The 18,951-nt window shown below is 42.4% G+C and overlaps 1 protein-coding gene across 1 annotated transcript; it reads right to left on the reverse strand.

Moving 5' to 3' along the window:
• Positions 1 to 815: 815 nt before the first annotated feature.
• emc (Basic helix-loop-helix domain-containing extra-macrochaetae) lies at positions 816 to 3,205 on the reverse strand. The gene has a single exon (XM_018538148.1). The coding sequence runs from the start codon at positions 2,712 to 2,714 to the stop codon at positions 2,289 to 2,291; it is 426 nt and encodes a 141-aa protein (XP_018393650.1). The 5' UTR covers positions 2,715 to 3,205; the 3' UTR covers positions 816 to 2,288.
• Between the last annotated feature and the right edge of the window lie 15,746 nt (positions 3,206 to 18,951).

Raw genomic sequence — 18,951 nt, forward strand, 5'->3', positions numbered from 1 at the left:
GATATATATATAAATATGTCTTACTTTTAACTCATAGATAATGATAATATGTATCTATATTTATTAAACATTTTTATTTTAGCGATTATATATCATTTATCTTTTAATCAGTCAAATTAACGAGAAACTCCCAAGTTTTTCGATCTCAAGCGTGTGTGAATAATGAATTTTATTTTTTATTTAGTATAATTTAATTGTTTCAGTCGTATGTTGAACGCGCAAATACCTATAAAATACCTCATTTTCGCTATTGATGTTCCTATATAGTATTTGATTTTTCATAAATGTGTAGATTTTAAGGAATTACTAATTATTGTACTTTTTATTTATGCCCGTTTCTATCACCCCTTTTTTTTTATAGAAAACATTGAAGAGTAAATTAAACCGAGAGATTAAAGTTACTTTACATCAATAGAAATAGACGTCAGGCCCGATTCCACCAATTCTAAGAATTAAAAATCGTATTCATTTCTATCAAGGAAAACTTGCTGTTTATTTTTTTAATTTTTAAAATTAGAAACAGGTAAGAGCAGTAAATTAAAATGAGGTTAAAGTTAATCTTACGTGATAGAGCCAAGCCTCATGCCCGTTTCTATCGATGCAATTTAATTTTAATTAGAAAAAGATGGAGAGAGAGAGAGTAAATTGTACCAAGATTAAAGTTAATCACTGCATTTCTACTGCATTGGTAGAAACGGGCATTATAGTCAATTTATTTGCGTGATCGAGATAGGATGAGGCAACAGAGGAATACACGCTGTGTGTTCACAGGATAAAAACAAACACAACGAAGCTAACGTATAGACACAGTTTTGCATTTATTTCTCGTGTGTGCAGTACGCCCGCGTAATGATGTACTTACAGCCTTTCAGTCTTTGCAAATATACAATATTTACGCGGGTTGAGGGGGGAGGGGGGGGGGGGGTAGAGGGGGGAGTTTCAGCACTTTCTAAATTATAATATAAGAGGCTATAACAACGACAGTGAGAATAACTATACAATAATCAATAGCAGCGATAGAGCGCGAAAAACTTTGAATGAGAAAATAAACGAGACCCTCGTCGCGATCGAGCTCGATTTCGCCGCGAAATTGTAGCCAATCCCGATCGATCGCGATCTCGCCTTCTCGTCTACCGACATCTGAATCAAATCTTCCGTTTTCAACTCGCGCGCGCGCGCGCTCGCGCGTTCTCCAGGAAGGAAGGACCTCCGGCAAGAAAAGGCGATCGATCGACGAGAGACTAGTTGGGCGGGGCGGCTATATGTAATTGACTCGAGTGTAACGAACGTTATGCGAGCACTCTAGTGTATTCGAACGCGTGCGCGTGTTGCCCGCACTCGACGCGACATATCGCGTTGCGATGTATATACGATCGACGACGGGATAACAGGATGGACTCTCGGCCGTCGGGAGACTCCGAGAGTCGATCCAGTTTTCCCCGCAGTCAAACAACAAGTAACTTTATCAAAGAGCGAACGCCAGTTGGAAACACGCGCGTCGCCTCCCATGCAGCACAGAGATTTATGCGGCAACGATAATTAGCTTATTGTCCTCAGCATCTTCGCCTTTACTCTCTTCAAAAACGCCTGAATATAGATATATTTGTTTTCTTTAAGTGGAAAAATTTTGGGGCGATTTCTCGAGCAACGCGAACAGACAATCGGTTGGCTCACACAGGATGTCCTGTAGAAGGGCATCCTTTGGACATCTCGAGAGGACATTGTGTTGTCTGGATGGAACGATCTGTGCTGTATGGGACTTCCACAGTCCGTCAATCCGAGGCCTCGAAAGACCAGAGAGATCGCGATGAAATCGACCGCCGATCGCGGGTGTCGCGCGGTCGGTTGGGGAAAAGAAAAATTGAGAAATGATAAGAGATCCTATAGGGGCGGCCAAAGAAGAGGGGGTAGAGGAAATTCGTGCCGGGTCCTTGTAACCGTGAGAGGTCTCGTGTGGAATGGCGATGAGCGTATAGTATATATGTACAAATGTATTTACAATTTCCCTTCGCAGAGGAGAAGGGCAGAAGTCGGCGCGGGATTCGCTCTTTTAGATCAAAAAATGTCTCTTCGATCGAAATACGTTCTCGTCTTCGGACGCGCGGTGTCCCCCGGGTAGTTATATAGTTTCTCTTCCGATGGGCGACACTTGCCCCGTGACTGCCCAAATCGAGGGTAGATCAGCGCGGACGTTCCTTTCGAAGAGCAGAGCGATCCATCCTAGTCCACGAGGAGGGTGACCTCCTGATGCGACCTATATATATACCCTAATGGGTCCGACCAACAGGTCACCGATCGGCGACCGTCGCGGTTACGACGGACGTCGTAGTGGTGGTCGTGGCGGCCGACGTGGTGGCGGTGTTCAGCAGCAGGGGTTGCCTCGAGGACGACTGCGTCGACTCCATCGTCGTCGTCGTCGTCGTCGTCGTCGACGTTGTCGTCGTCTTCGCGTCCTGATGCGCCGCATTCGTCTCCTCCAGGGTGGTCTGCAGATCGCAAATGTACTCGATCACCCTTTGGATCACCTCGAGCTTCGACAGTTTCCGCTTGCGCGGCATGTCCGGGACGAGGGAGCGCAGCTTCGTCAAATAAGCGGCCACTTCCTCGGCCTCGAGGTCGCGTCTGGTGCCGCCGATCCCCAGGCCATTGTGCAGGACGCCGCGATGATTGGGCGGCACTCTGCCGCTCACCGGACTCACCACCATCGCCTTCATGCAGGTATATAGCGGCGATCAGCGAGAGTTACACGGACGGCCGGAATCGATCGATCCGCTCTTTCCTCTCTTGACTCTCGTTCGCGAGCACCCTGCTGGGTGATTGTTCGACGACAGCGCGTCACCGCACACACACATACACACACCACCCACCGCGAGTGTGCCTATCGATCGCCGGAGAAGAGCTGTGCGTCGAGTAATCCCGAAGGTGTTAATGCACGTGAAGAGCGAACAGCGGACGCACACGAGCGAGTAGAGAGGACTGGCTTGCGCGTCTCCGTGGAGTTGACGTCCTCGCTTTCTCCGCGGTCTCTGTCTCGTCTTGCGATCAGGTGTGGGGGAACCACGCGTGTGCAGGCAGGATCACGCACTGGTGCTACTAGACTGGTTCACCGCAACCAGCCGCATCGTCCTCGAGCGACAGCTACGCGCCAAGTATGATGGCGAACTGCGTTACAGCCGGCGGAGTACTATACACGGATCGTTTGACAGATCGGAGCCGACTGGCCTCCGCCCCTCACCTGCGTCTTTTTATAGCCTTGCCCCACCCGGCTCCCCGCGCGTACCCTCCAGACGCTTCCAGCGTTTGTACGGCGCAATCGCTGCCCGAGTGGAGTAGCGGTGGCTTCGAGCGTCACGCGATCTGTACTTCTTGTTGACCGATCTGGGCAGGCGTAACGTATGTTTTGTGGAACAAGTCGGAATGGATTCCAATGGGAATTGTCGTTTTCTCTAAAAGAGAAAAAAAAAAACATAGAAATCTAGGGAGAATAATCGATTATTCCATAATACGCTGATTAGAATTCTTAGTCCAACTTGCAGAGAGTACAACTCGTAATTTGCGTTCTATGAGAATCTCTCTGTTGCGAGTACTTCTGATGAGAAAAAAATCTTTTAATTTTTATATGTGTAAAAGAAAGAATTGAAAAACAGAAATCCGAAATAATTTAGGTACACTAAAAGTAACGATTTAAAGTAATTAAAAGAGTATTATGAAACTATATCAAGTCGATTGTCACATAAGTAAATTCGCAATCATAAATTGCAAGTGATTTATAAAATTGACGAACTTTTTGAAAATCAATTAAAAGTCGCTCTGTATGTAATTGCAAAATTCTTATAATAACGGGAAAGAGCTCTTCTCAGATTGTTTCGCACAAATAAAAAACGTGATTGAATTAAAATTGACTTAATTATCTGATTAATAAAGTAAAACAGCTAAATAATAATTATTAATTATTAATTATGGTTTTTAATAATTGCTAATCGCTATTAATTAGTAAAATAATCAAGTAGTTATTAGATAGTAGTACACTGTAAAAAATAAAATGTTAATTTTAACTTAAAGCCGTATAGTGGACTTTCTGAGACATGCAAAATGTTAAAATTAACATTATTGTGTTAATTTTAACATTTTGCATGTCTCAGAAAGTCCACTATACGGCTTTAAGTTAAAATTAACATTTTATTTTTTACAGAAAGAGACAGAGTGTGTAACTATCATAATTATTTAACTATAATTATTTAAAACTAATTAGTCGAATAATCAGGTAGTCAATAATTAATTAAGCAGTTATTAGTAACTATTTATTTTTTAAATGCAAGGTTGAGGAAGTTAATTGCGATCAAACCAGCGAGCTCGACGCGTTTAGAACAATGAACGAGAGGGATCGTCGAAGTGCGCGTGAAACTCGCACGTGAGGTCCGATTCGAAGCTATCAGTAGTCGGGGGTGTTTGACGACTATGCGACTGGCGGCGTCGGTGGAACACGAGGGGAGTGTAAAAGGGAGACGGGAAAGGGGAGCACTACCATTGTTGAACGTCCGGCGGCGCCAGCCACTAGCCATCACGGCTATACCACTACCACCTAAGCACCGTCATCACCAACACTGTAACAGGCGGTCGACCAACCACCACTGTCCTGGGCTCTCTATGTACTCGACTTGCACGGTGATGGTCACTCGCTAACCTGTGCACCATGATTCCGGCCGTGCGATTTTCTCGCGGCGGCGAACAAATTCGCGCGCTCGTACTCCGATTATTTACGTTCAAGTCGTATTACACGCGTTACGTAAATGCGTCATGGACATATACGTATCGTCCTTAGAGGAAAACGAAATAGTTTTCTGACAATTCCGGAATTGCAGTATCTACAACATATTTTTGTAAACTTTTATTGTGGAAACAGAAGAGATATCGAAATCACAGCGACAAATATATGGTGCAATTCAAGGATGTCTGACAAATTGACCCTAATTTGACCGCATTCAATTATTTTAAACAAGAAAAATTATTCTTTATTCGGTCAAAGCGAATTTTATTGCACACAGTTTGTAGAATCAGATAAGCGATATATGTATAAATTCACACAGAAATATTCAAGCGCTAAGGGCTCACTTTGATGGAGTAAGAGATTTCTTTCGTTCAAAACTATATATTTATTCTCATTGATCCCAAATCGTATATCACAATTTTGTCTAATTGCCTAATTATTCAACTGAAATGACTTTTCTCTTTAGCCCCGAAGAAACGCGCCATATATTCGACTTTGTTCGAACTGCAATTCGACAAGAGTTATCTCGAGCGACTCAATCCCTTTTCGGATTGAATATTTTGCTCAAAGCGACAGCATCGCGATTAAACTCGAAGCGTCCATTTTCAAAAGAGCTTTATTCATAAACTTTTTTTTTTTTTTCTAAAAGGCGCCTCGTGACAACTTCCGCAAGTTATTCCACACGTTCGTTCGACTTTATTTGGGGGGCTGCCACGCGAATATCGTCCCTCGGACAGCTCAATCTTTCCCAGCGAATATTCCGCTCGAGGCGATGGCGTCGTCGCGATTACATCGTACTTTGTGTCTTCCGTCTCGCTCCTGGCCGGCTCACGTGCTCGCACGTACGCGCTTCGTGACTCCGTGGCGGAGTCTCGTTACCGGTTGTTGAGGACAAGAATCCGCCCGATGTCCGGCGCTACGAACGAGTTGAATAAAAACAGAGAGGTGGCTGCGCCACAGCCGCTCGATAGGAGAAAAGAGAAAGAGAGAGAGAGAGAGAGAGAGAGAGAGAGAAAAAGCGAGCCGACCGAACTAGCGGCGACACGCTTCGTAGAATCGTAGTCCAGGCGACGTCGATACGCGGGTCTCGTCCGAGGAAGCCGGTCTGTGGAGACAATTGAGGGCAGCGGGGTGGACGCGCGGAATCATTGACAACTGCTTGCGAGATACTCTCTCTCTCTCTCTCTCTCTCTCCCCATCTTTCTCCAGAAAGATTATCGAACCGCGCGAGTCAGAGATATGTGTATCAGTAAAAAATCATCAATTGTTTAAATTAATCCCCCAGGAAGTCAAAATCTGTAACAGTTACTGACACTAGATGGATCTGTAAGATCCATTAAATTTAACACAAGTAATAATTAGTTGAGTTAAAATAAAATAAATTAGTAATATTCGTGTGTGGCGCTCCAAAAATAAATCCAACACAATTAAAATACCTGTGTAAGCCTCTCTGTGGTTATTGATGCGTAAATTATGTATTCGTATGCGATATAAGATATTATTTGCAACGAAGTTAGTTTGCAGCACTTGATTTCCGCGCTGAAGAAGACTCCAATCTAAAGTCGAGAGAAACGTTTACGTTTAATTTAACTTCGTTTGGCAAGTATGGTATATCCCAATTAGTTGCGAATCGTATCTTTATTGCGTTCGGATGCATAATAATTGTGATATTTTAATTGTATTGAATTTATTCTTAGAGTCACATAAATATTATATTATATTTAAATTAATTTAATTTATATTAATTAAGAGGCACTCTCTCTCTCTCTAATTAATTCCAGAATTATTTTAATCACAAAAATGACAATTTATACAGAAAAGAATAAATACAAGAGTATTTTTAATAAAAAGAATAATTTAAAATTTGCAGATGTAAATACAAAAAAACTTGAGATTTCCGACAAAAAAGTTTATACCATTGATCCAGCGTCAACTTCAGAGAGTCAAAACAACAATCTCCCCATCCTATTTCGAAATAATATATCAGAAGTTATTGAGTCTTTTAATAAAAATACGTTTATGTAGCTAAAAGTCTAATATTACATCAGAAATAATAATTTTGTGTAATAATTTATATAGTAGTTAAAAGCAGGACACACTCTGTTAACTTTGATATCTATTTATTCGTGATACTTCAATCCGTGTGAATCTCTTGGAAACGATAGCGGTATCAAAGTAACTGGAAATATCCGTTAAAGTAATTGAAAATTTTTAACTCTACCGCGCGTAATCCAGTAGATATTAAACTATATAATTTAAAGAAAAACTCCATCACACAGACAAAGCAAAAGCTGTCGCCTTCTCATTTGTCAAAACCATGAGATAAATAACGCTCGCGATATTTTTCAATAGTCCGCTAATGATATTTTCCAATAGTGGCCAACGCGTTTCTTCCTCGCGATAAGCCACAGATAAAAAAAAAAAAAAAAACGTCGAGCACGAGCTTATTACTATCAGCGAGCAAAATACGCGTCAACTTATTTGTCCAATACCGCATGCGACTCCAGAGGATATAGCAGTAAAAATATACGTAACGTTTCTTCGCAGTATCTCGCACGGTTCGCTAATATGTCTTCGCGTCGACAGCGCCGATAAGGATAAAAAGAGACGAGTCACACCTATATTGCCGGAGCGCAAAAAGACGGTCGTTCATGGACATTATCGCGGCGATCATACAGAACGCGAGACGTTATTCAGAACGGCGGCGACAATTTCGCGGTGTGGTGGTTATTGACGAGAGGTCTCTTTCTCTCTCTCTCTCTCTCTCTCTCTCTATCTATTATCTCAGAGAAGAGGCTCGGGAGGAATAATCCCGTGGAAAATTACAGGGAATAAAACTGAACGCGAGACGCCCGTGAGACTCGACGGGCAAACACTTATGCGGTTACATACCTGAGCAACCGGATCTCATTGACTCCTTGACCCCGGTGTTTAAGAAACGTAGTTCCCTTGACCCGGGAATAAATAAACCGAGGAAACGCCGCCGACGGCACGCTATCGTTCGTACGCGAGAGAATTTACTGATACTTTTCACTGAGATTCCCCTGGCTCCGAGAACCTCATCCGACGTTACGGCTTTGGCGCCGCGTCACCAAAGTGATCGGTCAATTAAGTTTCCGTACCGGAAACGTAAGGCTGCCGGCTAACGTGATGTCGCAAATAGTCGCGAGGTAAAATTAGTCCGTCAGCGTTATAAGTACGTCGAAATTTCTGCAGATTTCGTTCGAGTCGAGTTACGTATTCATATGTCTAAAGAAGAATTTCTGAAAGAAGTCTGCGGCGACTATATAATGCGACAGTTCTGAAAAAGTATCCTCGACATGTCGAAGTTTGAAATATATTCTTGAAGTAAAAATTAAAAATATGTATCATCACAACAACAGGTGTAGGAACAAAAATAGAATGATAAGAGAACGATATAAAATAAGAACGTTTATCGTTTTTAGCATAAGAACGATAAAATTATGACAAAAAGCGCAATTGAGAGAAATGTACAATTTTAAGAAATGTGAAATATCGAGAAACAAAAGTTCTAATGAACATTTTAGACAGTTGTTTCGTATAAAAAAATTTCTCAGATGGCAGGAGTAGGAATAAATTGTCAGAATCCGGAAGTTCAATATTTAACGCACCCTTGCATATAAACAATTCCTGGCAACCGTTTCTAGCAAAAAAAAAACGTCTCAAGTTACACAGAAAGGCTTGAGAATTTGAGTTACGTGAATCACCGAAGGAGATAAATCGGTGAGATTGATCAATCACAGGTGCGTCGATCCGTTCGACTGTACTCATCTTGCACTCGAGTCTCACGCTTGCTCATGCAGTTAAGACATCCTTATCATCCATGCGATAACGTTCGATTTTAAACGTTATCAGAGTACTTTCCGGTTCAAGTGTACCTAAAAGATCTGTCGACATGTAATGGATTGAAGGCTAAGGCTGATTATCAAACGTTCGACGCCAAGTTCTTGAATCATTTCCACGTATTTGATAAGATTATCATCGGCAAAACGGATCTAATCGTGAGAAATCGTTGAACGTTTTATTTGTACTATGGATCTACAAGAAATTTTACACGCCGTATGAATAAACACGTTACAATTATATATAATTCAAGTGTGTGTGTTTTACCGAAAGAATCTCAATTTTCATTTAAATATAAAGAATTTTAAGAATTTTAATTTATAATATATTAAACGTTTTATTAGATCACACATATAATATTGACTCTTAATTGCCTTTTTATTTCATTGACAATTTTAAAAAAATACAAAGTTTGACATTTTAGATTTTCTCCAAATTATAAATCATACTTTCTTGATTCTGTTGGAGTGCAATCCGATTCTAAAGAATGAAAATTCTGAGTCAGTCTTAAATAAAACTGGCTGAATTTTCAATCTTTGAGATTTCACTCTACAAAGTGAGATTTAGTCTAAAAATTGTAAAGAGTGTCCTTGCATGAATGTCTCTCGAGAACTTTATCTTCGAATCTCTCTTGAATTTTAGGCAATATAGCTTCCAGATGTTAAATGTCTTGCTACTTATAGGTATCTTGTATCTTAAACGCAATATTATACAAACTAATTCGAAAAATAAAATTTGTATCAGATTTAAAGTTTCGTTACGCACGTGAGTATACTATTAACGATAAAGCAACGAAGAGTTTTCCATTAATCGAGATTTAAGGCCAGTATTCATAGTTCGTTCTTATTTTAAGACCGTCTTGAAATGTTAACACGGTTATATATGATTGGCTTGTGACATCTTAAGACTGTACTTAAGGCAATCTTAAATATATAAGGACTGACGATGAATACCGACCTAACTATGGAAGCAATTATTTCGATATTTTCGCGGGGCTTATTTTAACTCACTTCAGAGCGGAAATATCGCACATTTCCACGTGCGTCGCTATATCGAATCAAACTTATCAACCGCGGTGACTTGGAGTCGCGGTGGGACGCGGGGAAAAAGCGAGGTGCCTATAATTACCGTCTCGCCCTGTCCCTTCTCGAAATCGGGACGACGACGACGCGACGGCGACGTGAGTGAGATCGCGGCGCGTTTTCTGCGCAGCTGCCGTACACATGCAACAACCGGGAACGCGAATCCTCGGAGGTGAATCGAACGTAATCGCGCGCTTCCTGCTGCTGCGCCGCATCCGTTCGCGTTGAGACGACACGCATATAGGCACGCATAAGGCAGGCTCCGCTCACCTTATACCTATCCTATCTATCTCTCGCGCATGTCGTACGTTCTTACGAATAAATTTGCGGAGCGCCGCCGTGCGTGAGCCGCATGGAAAATTGTCGGGAGACGCCGATGCCGCCGCGTGAGTCTGAGAATTAACCCTTTTGATTTGAGATGCACGACGCGCTTTTGCATTTTGATCCCCACGTGTCGTGTCGCTTCTTCGAATAAACGCGGAGATTTACTTGCAATCGCGCGAATAAGGGCGCGCATGGAAAGAACGATATTAGTTTTGTTCAAGTACATAAAAATTTAGCTAGATACAGATTTGAAAATAATTTTGTCGAACTATCAAGATATAATTATATAGGACGTTAAAGGTGACTGGAGTTGCAAAAAGTTTTGTCGTTCTAGCAATCGGCTGGACTTGTCCTACTTATAATTATTTTCAGATCTAGATTTTTAGATATTTAAAACTATTTTTCTTCGGTACTATCTAAATTCTGTGGAGTGAAATCTCACTCTTAAAGAAAAATTCTGCCATTGTTTTTCAAGAGTGACAAAATTTTCGGTCCTAAAAGGAGTGGCAGAATTTTTAATCTTTAGGAATGAAATTTCACTCTTTAGAATGAGATTTCACTCCAAAGAATTTAGAGAGGACGATTTTATGAGGAACAGTAAAAGAGAAATATAAAGAGAGTCGGAGCATTAGATAATAAAAAATAAAAAATATAGCATTAGATAAGAGAAAATAAAATTTTAGATAATGTAGATACGTTTGATTAAAATCGCCTGTAGTTCTTTTATTGATTTCACTTGCGATTTGTCGATTTATTGTATACGTGCGTATTCGTTAGTGCAGCTGTACGTAGAATCGAGCGTAAACACGTTGCTGCTCTGATGAAAACACGATTATCTTGATTGCGAATCAATCGAAGCGACTTAAATGAGATTAGATACGTATAGGAGAATAATTTTCTCTTCGGTTATAACGCAAACGAGAATTCATCGAGACGGACACAACGGCAGGAAGTTGAACTGAGTACTTTGACAATCAAAGAACCGATACGATAAACCGATCTCTCGCGAGGTTTCTTCCTTTCTAAAACATACGTGTTACAAAACACGTTTCCTGCTATCAATTCGACATCTTACTCGCGCAATAACGAAATACGATTCTGTTTACAAAGACTCAGCTGATCCAATTGCGAACCACTTCGAGATCGGCAAGCGCGTTTTCTCGGACAAAATTCTCCAAAGTATATAGTTTGCTCGTGAAACCTCGCTTACACTTATCGTGCGTATTTTTGGGCACGTTGTCGTTCAGCGAAAAGACACGAAGGACGACACGCGGGCGATTGTTTGTCACCTCGAAAATCGATGACGCGAGGCGATGTTTAAAGTACAGCACCCGTTCGCCTTCGCGGCGGATCTTTTTTCGATTTTGCCTTGCGCGTCGAGGAAGAAGAGGACGAAGCGGAGAGAGAGAGAAGGAGGAAGACATGGGAGTGCCTCGTCGAAAATTATTCCGTGGAGTGTATCTTGGCATCCGATGATTGTGCGCCAGCGGCTAGAGTGGTCGGTCTCTCTTTCGGAGTGCACGTGCGCCTTGCACGTGTTAGCTGTGGGGCGACTCTCCCGATCCCCGGCTGCCTACAAGACTGTAACATCGTATCAGGAAGAGGCATGGTGGATGGCAGGAGAGGGTGACGGGGGGAAGCCAGAGAGAAAGAGAGAGAGAGAGAGAGAGAGAGAGAGACGGCTCGTATAACCACACGCTCGCCTCCTTCCATCTCGCTCTTTCCTTCTCATTATCTATTCGTCTTCCTATGTACAATCTCTGTTCGTCGAACGGAGTATTATATATGACGCTAATTGCGAATACTGTCAGATGATAAAGCCACGCCACCAAAAAGGATATAATCCTTCGTCAAAGGATTCGGCAGAGCGGAAAAAGTCAGAGCGCTATGTATACCGGATGGAAGGAGATGGTTGTCGTGTTTTGATTCATTTTTTTAATGTTCTTTCAGCCTTTTTAAAAACGATAAGCATTAGAAATAATGAATGCTATATTATAGATGTATGCGTCATTTTAACTTTATAATATTTAATTTTATATTATTTTTGTTTGACACTTTTCTGATGTGGCTTTCGTCTTTTTTTTTGTAATTGGTCAGTTTAATATGTTTTAATTTATTAATTTGTTGCTTATACCTTCCTTATTTTAGTGTATGACAAAAGAGTGACGAAAAAAATAACGAATCGGGACTTTTCAAGTAACGGTAACGGCAATGCACTACTTTTTAAAATTAATAACGACTAACGGTAACACGTTATTTTTATAAAGAAACATTTCCAATCCTGTTATTATACATGCAGCGATATACAGGATCTTCCAAAACTGACGATAAGTATTTTAAAGAGAGATTGTAAGATTTTCAACGAAAATACCGAGAGGCTATGATAATTTTCAAGTGGGAAGAATTTAAAAATTACGAATAACAGGGTTCTCTTTCTATTTCTATCATAAAACTATCATAGTCTCGCTCTTCTTCGTATATTAGACTTTTCTTAAAATGTTACAAAGAATCTTTAAAATGCTTATCGTGAATTTTAGGACACCCTGTATATTTATATCTTTGTTATTTACTTATCTTTTTTTTACCAAGGATTGAAATGTTAAGAACACACTAAAAGCTCACGAGAGTGGTGCAGCGTTGTTGATTCAGCGCTTTTTGCTTTCGACGTAAATTAATATGTATTGTACGCGAATATTATCGTTCCATTTGCCAGTATAACTGATTTGAAACGCATATCGATTTGGCAGATAGAATTGTCACGATGGCATTTGAACGGTCGCTTTCTCGATGGGACCGGGCGATAAAATTGCAAAGCGGAACGTGAGCCCAGCAGGGACAGAAATCACAGTGCCGAGGAAGCGCTCGCCACTATTTGCGCAGCTGTTCAAACCGCTCGCACTGCGAAAATACTACCTCGTCATCCGTTTTTAAAATACCCGGAATCCTCTGGTATTTTAATGCCGCGGCGGCGGCGACGTGCATACATACGCACGCAGGCGGCGAGTCATTAACGGGGCGAGAACCGCGTCTTGACCTGTTTCTCCGAGGTGCGTTTCTCGTCGTTTGCTTTCGTCGTCGTCGTCGTCGTCGTCGTCGTCGCCGTCATGCGATCTAGAGCGCTCGCTCGACACCAGATCGGTGTTATTCGTCCATTTTGCAACTTTCACAGGAAACGGCCGTCTAGAATTCCACGCCGCGTCTACACGTCGCGAAAGAATGCTATACGCGCGACGTGAACAATTTCAAGTCACACGTTGCAGTGTCTGTGAACGCGATGAATTAAGTATTCTTAAAAGTCTTACGTCGAGTGACATGGAAAAGTACACTCGGAGGAAAAAAAAAACGTAGTTGCAACTACACACTTATGTAGGCGATAACTATGTAAGTTTTATACGTGGAATTAAATTATTTTATAATTATTTCAACTAAAAATGTAGTTTCGACTGAGTACAATAATTTTACATAATGCAAAATTTGTATAACTGTCACCTGTCAAGTTATCAATCATTATGTCTTTTTTTTAAAGATAAATAAAAAAGTAAATAAGGGTATACCAATAGAAAGGAAAGGATTAATTATGTATACATATATATTATCGTCATAAAAAAAAAAAAAAATGGAACCTCCTTCTCGCTAATCGGTACATAATTTAAAAACTTAAACGGTTTTTTACACGTCTTGTCTCGGATTCGTTGGAACGCGCGCGAAGAGAAAATCTCGTTGCAAAATGGAGCGAAATTCCTTTGGAGTATACAAAGCTACGGCCGAGATTAATCCGTATTTCGGGGGACCTCTGGGACCATATCCCACCTTCGGCACAAATACGAGATCCATCTGGTATTTTTCAGGTGTCCTCGAACACGGGGGGGGGGGAGAGGGAGAGCGGTATACATTGTCATGGAAACACGGCTACTTCGTCCGGTGTGATGCACTGTGTGTGGTATTAACCGAAATACAGGGGTCTTCAATGGGGCGCACCGTTACACCGGCGCGGCGGCTGCTGCAGGTAATAGAGGTATGGCTCTCTCTCTACAATGTGTATAGGCAGATCGTTTTGGAATACCACGGAGTTCTGGAATATTGTAGAAATAAAACACCTGCACACACCGCGAACGTCGCCTGGTCTTCACCTGGAAAATTTTTTCTCCCCGTCATCTGCTTTCAGCTGAAACACTTTATAAAGGATAATAGAGGCGAAAGAAAAATACGGCCATATATATATATATATAAGGAGAAAGCTTCGAATCGTGAAAGAGCGATCATTGTTTTATCCCGAAACTCGTGACGGTCGTAAAGATCGAAATTATATATGATTACGGTACCCTCCATTGATCGCGGGACCCCTGGTAACCCTTGTCGTCATAACTCTCGACAACGAGAGAGTTCCGAAACTGGGCGAGTCGCGTGAAAAAGTCCAGAAAATGCGCCAGCCTGCACCCGTGAGAGTTATTCGACACCATTTCCCATCTGACAGCGTCAAGTACAAGAGTCCTTCTGTGCCCATGAGAATTTTTGCCCTCCTCTTTTCTCCGCAGTCTAGTCGCAGTAATTATTTTAGACACGAAACAAATTTGTTCGCAGCTACGGTTTTTTTTGTCCAGCATATACCTAAGATAACAACTCTCAAGTAAAGCACACGAGTCATCAAAATTCACTTTTCAACCAATCACGACTCATTTTGACGTCGTTTGACGTTATCGTGACTATTGTCCTGTTTGGACTAGAATTTCCCTCATATGAAACTAAATTTGTCGGTAGTTTTTGTAAAAATTCGATCATTGATAGACATTGCTTAGAAAGGAATATTGTTAAAATAAAGGGCCGAATTGTGTGTGTGTGTGTGTGTGAGTTTTCCGTAACTGTATTATTTATATATCGTTCTATGCTCGGTTTTATCACGTCGGAGTAATTTCTTAAAACCAATCCGTGACAAACGCTTCGCGAGAGAACGCAGCTCCCTTCCAGCAGCAACCATCGTTTTCACGGTCGGTTTTATTTTAACGGAGTTTACATTTGAAGAGAGACTCTCTTTCGCTCGTTTGCGTATTTTTTTTTTTTTCGAAGTACGCCGTATCGATTTCTGAAGGTACTGAAATATCGCTCGCGGCCACAAGGTATATAATCTTCACGGAGCAACGCGGGAAGATACAAAGGGGCGGGCGGGAAGAAAGGACGGAGGAAAAAAAGGAGAAAGAGAGGAGACCCGTACGGCTCGCAGGAAGAGAAACGGACGCGCGAGAGAGGGTCCGCGGTGGTGGAGCAACGGGAGAAAGATCAAGAAAAAGAGAAAGAGCGAGAGACAGGTAAGAGGCCGTGCGCGCGCGCGCGCTCTCGCGCAAAGGTGACCGAAGCTAGCCTGGCCTGGTCGGTTTGGCCCCGTGGGAACGCGTTGGTGGCCAGCTGCACTGATTGCCATGAGAGGACGTGACGTAGCGTCGTCGAGAGGCGCATACACACACAAACACATCGCATGCCCGCTCGCTCGCCCGTGCAGTGCTCGGCTCGCACAGCTCGCACTTGCGCTTGCGTGCCGTAATTGGCGATGGTAGTGGTGGATGGTGAAGTCGCGCGGTACCACGGCGGGGCCCGTAGGGGAGTTCGGTAAAAAAGCGACGAGGGGCAGCGCGCGGAGAGACCCGGCCCGACCGCCCGGCGAGGAAGGAAGGGAAGGGAGGGGTGGGGAGGGGAGGGGGGCCCTGCATTCCAGAGAGGCGCCGGCCAGTCTGCGGCACACCTGCGCGTTCGGTTGAATCACGGCGCCTCCGACATAACCCAATCTCGTCGTCCTTCTCCGATTCGTTGCGTCCGGAGCCGCTCGCTCGCCGCCATATCGCCTGTTCCTCGTCGCACTCGCGAGCCTCTCTCTCCCTCTTTCGCTCTCCCTCTTCTTCTCATCCCCTCCCTCCTTGACGCGCTCTCTCTCTCTCTCTCTCTCTCTCTCTCTCTAGTTTGTCGAACTCTTGTCTCTTTTCGACACTGTGCTTTCTTCTTTTCTCTCGGCAATATACGGATTGACCGCGTGTTTCGTTCGTGGTCGCAAAGTACACTCGTCCTCCGCGTGCGAGGCGCGACCTATGTAGGGCGATGTGTCCCTGCCGCCCTTTTCTCTTGTCTTTTTTTTTCCTGCTTCTCTGTCCTCCTCTGCCCCGAATGCTCACCATTATTGCCCGTTCTATTTTAAACAGCGCGGTTTTCTCTGCCTGCCGTTCTCTTTCGAATCTTTATGCTTTGGTGCCTCCGATTCTCTCCTTGTCTCGCACGTGAGCGCATACATACGTGGGTACATCGCCTTGGAGTTCCGCTCCTCCGCGTTCCGTGGGAGGATCGATCGCGAGATGTCGAATCATGGGATGGAGAAGGGGTGAAGGGGTTCGCGGGGAAGACGAGAACACACACGGCGTGAAAGACGGTGCGGATAGACTCCGGGATAGAAGGGTACCGACGATCTTACGTATACAATCAGTGGCGTGCAGGTGTCCGTTCGTCGTCGTCCTCGTCGTCCGTCCGGTACGTCTCTCTGTCTCAACGCCGCAATCTAAACCGGCCACCGTATAGCAGCGGCTACGAGCCGACACCTGTTTCCCGCCGAGGCCAACGTATGCGTGTTCGATGACGCGACCGCGATTGCGTCGCGTTTCGTTTAGCTCAAAGCCCACGGGGGTCCGAAGTAAGAATTAAGCATCGAGAATGAAGTATCATTCGGATAAAATCGAGGCACAATCACATGAACGTGCCATTAGAAAGCAGAAATAGAAATGAACAGGGGAGATAAATTTGTATCACGTAAAAAACGATTTTGCTGTTAGATGCACAAAATCTGAAAATAATTATGCCGAGCCATCAAAATAATGATGTATATAACGCTCAATGTTTCAGCGACCGGGGCTTGAGTGTTTAATGTAATCACTTTGCTTCGACCCCATCAAAATAATTGCATAAAACGCTTGAACGTTCATGACAGTACTATAAAGAGTTTTAACCTTCTAGCAATCAGTTTAAGCGACCTACATACTTATTTTGAAAGTCTAAACAAAATTATTTTCAAATCTGCACCGTCACTCAAGTTATTATAAATATTTCAACAAAACTGCAGTTCCTATCATATGTATGTACATGTATAAGTTACAATTAATTGCTGCAAATTACGCATAATTAGTTACCGTCGAATTAGCGATCGCTGCGTTAACGACTTTTGACGCTTTTAAAAATACGCTTGCCACTTTCGATTATTGTCTTTCGGATACTCGGATAGTCGCGGGAACTATCATGCGGGCATCCACGATTCTACGCTTCAATAGTATACTGTTAGAACGAAAGCTGAATTAAAAGAACACGGATAGAGAGAGAGAGAGAGAGGGGGGGGAGGAACGAGATGGGAATTGGACGATTTACGCGTGGAATAGAGGCGGTTACGATACGCCGCGCCGCCGGATGGACGTGAGGGACCTGAGGCTCATTCAGTGACGTGGGAACGTGTGCAGATACCATTCATAAGTCGACCATATGATGCGTACGAGTGGTAAACGCCCGTATGTGAACCTACGTGAACTCGTAAGTGCGCACATGGTCGAATCTTGCACGAGGCTCTCTCGCCTTGCTTTCCATTGTACATTGTTATCGAAGCGGCACGAGGCTATCGAGAGAGTATTAATTATTCACAGCTGCCTCCTTTGACACACATTTCCTTTGTTCAAAATGCATTTCCTACTTACGCCAGAAGAGCCGCGTGATACTCTATTATGTATCGAACTTGTATGTCAATCTTTTGATATAGATCATAGATTGGGAAAAGTTGAATAGATGTAATTGCAAATATTTATCGATAATTGATGACGAGCGTGAATTAATATTATCGAGATGCAACGAGGATATGTAAAAATTAATTTAAAAATTCACTCTTTACTCTGGTAGATATTTAAATTATATTTGTTTAGTTATTAATATAGATTATACGATTAATGGAGCTGACACGTATATATTTCCGATGGTGCTATTAATTTATAAACTTGTTCTTTAATTTTTTTTTTATAAAAAAGCTGTTTTTATTATTAATTTTTATTTTTAATTTCACAAGAGTGATTAATATGAATTGCGAATTTTTCTTATATGAATTCAACTGATGCTTAAACCCGGATGCAGTGCAGCTAATTGTAAGACAGGTAGAAATATTTGTATACCTGTCTTTGAATAGAACTCTGTTAACGAAAGGACTACGTCATGGTGGTTTGAAATATTTCATTCTAGGAATCTCTCTGAATTTAGGGAGTGAGAACCTAAAAAAAAATGAACCTCGATTTTACACGAGGATTCATTCAGTTTAAACGCAGCGGATTTAAAAAATGCATAACTTACAATAAAATATCACGCTAGAAAAAAAAAAAACTGTTTATGCCAATGATGCATATTTCGATTAAGCTAAAATCTATTCTTTTTGAAAATACATCTTATTTTGCCGAAAATAATAATTTGATATGATACAACTAATATCTCACTGCTTTATCTTGTTTGTTTCTGTTTGAGGAATAAAAAAAAAACTCGCGCTTCTTTCTCATGCTTTCCGGTCTCTCGTGAGAAAAATCCAAATCACACGCGTGTATCACGCTCGAACTGATCTTGTAACTGCCACTGACACGGCCGTCCTCCTCCACTCCTCTCCTCCTGCAATCTTTCCTTTACAGTTTTACAATGAGCGTCGGGGGATTCGTGGGAGCCTGTTTTCCGTTCTTACCTCGTTTCACCGCGTATACTCTACTACGCGATTCCAACTCGTCATCGTTTTGTTGCCGGCAGAAGACAGAGGGAGAGCTCGAATTTCTGCCAAGATTGGAGAACGCGCCTTGGGCGATACGTCCTTGGGCCCTTTAAAAAAAAAAGTCTCCTGTAGAAAAGGAGGGATTTCCAGAGGAATGAATA

Source organism: Cyphomyrmex costatus, unplaced genomic scaffold, assembly GCF_001594065.2.
Source record: "Cyphomyrmex costatus isolate MS0001 unplaced genomic scaffold, Ccosl1.0 scaffold192, whole genome shotgun sequence".
Lineage (NCBI taxonomy): Eukaryota > Metazoa > Arthropoda > Insecta > Hymenoptera > Formicidae > Cyphomyrmex > Cyphomyrmex costatus.

Coding starts and splice junctions, on each gene's coding strand:
- emc (XM_018538148.1), bottom strand. CDS start 2,714: ATGAAGGCGATGGTGGTGAGTCCGGTGAGCGGCAGAGTGCCGCCCAAT.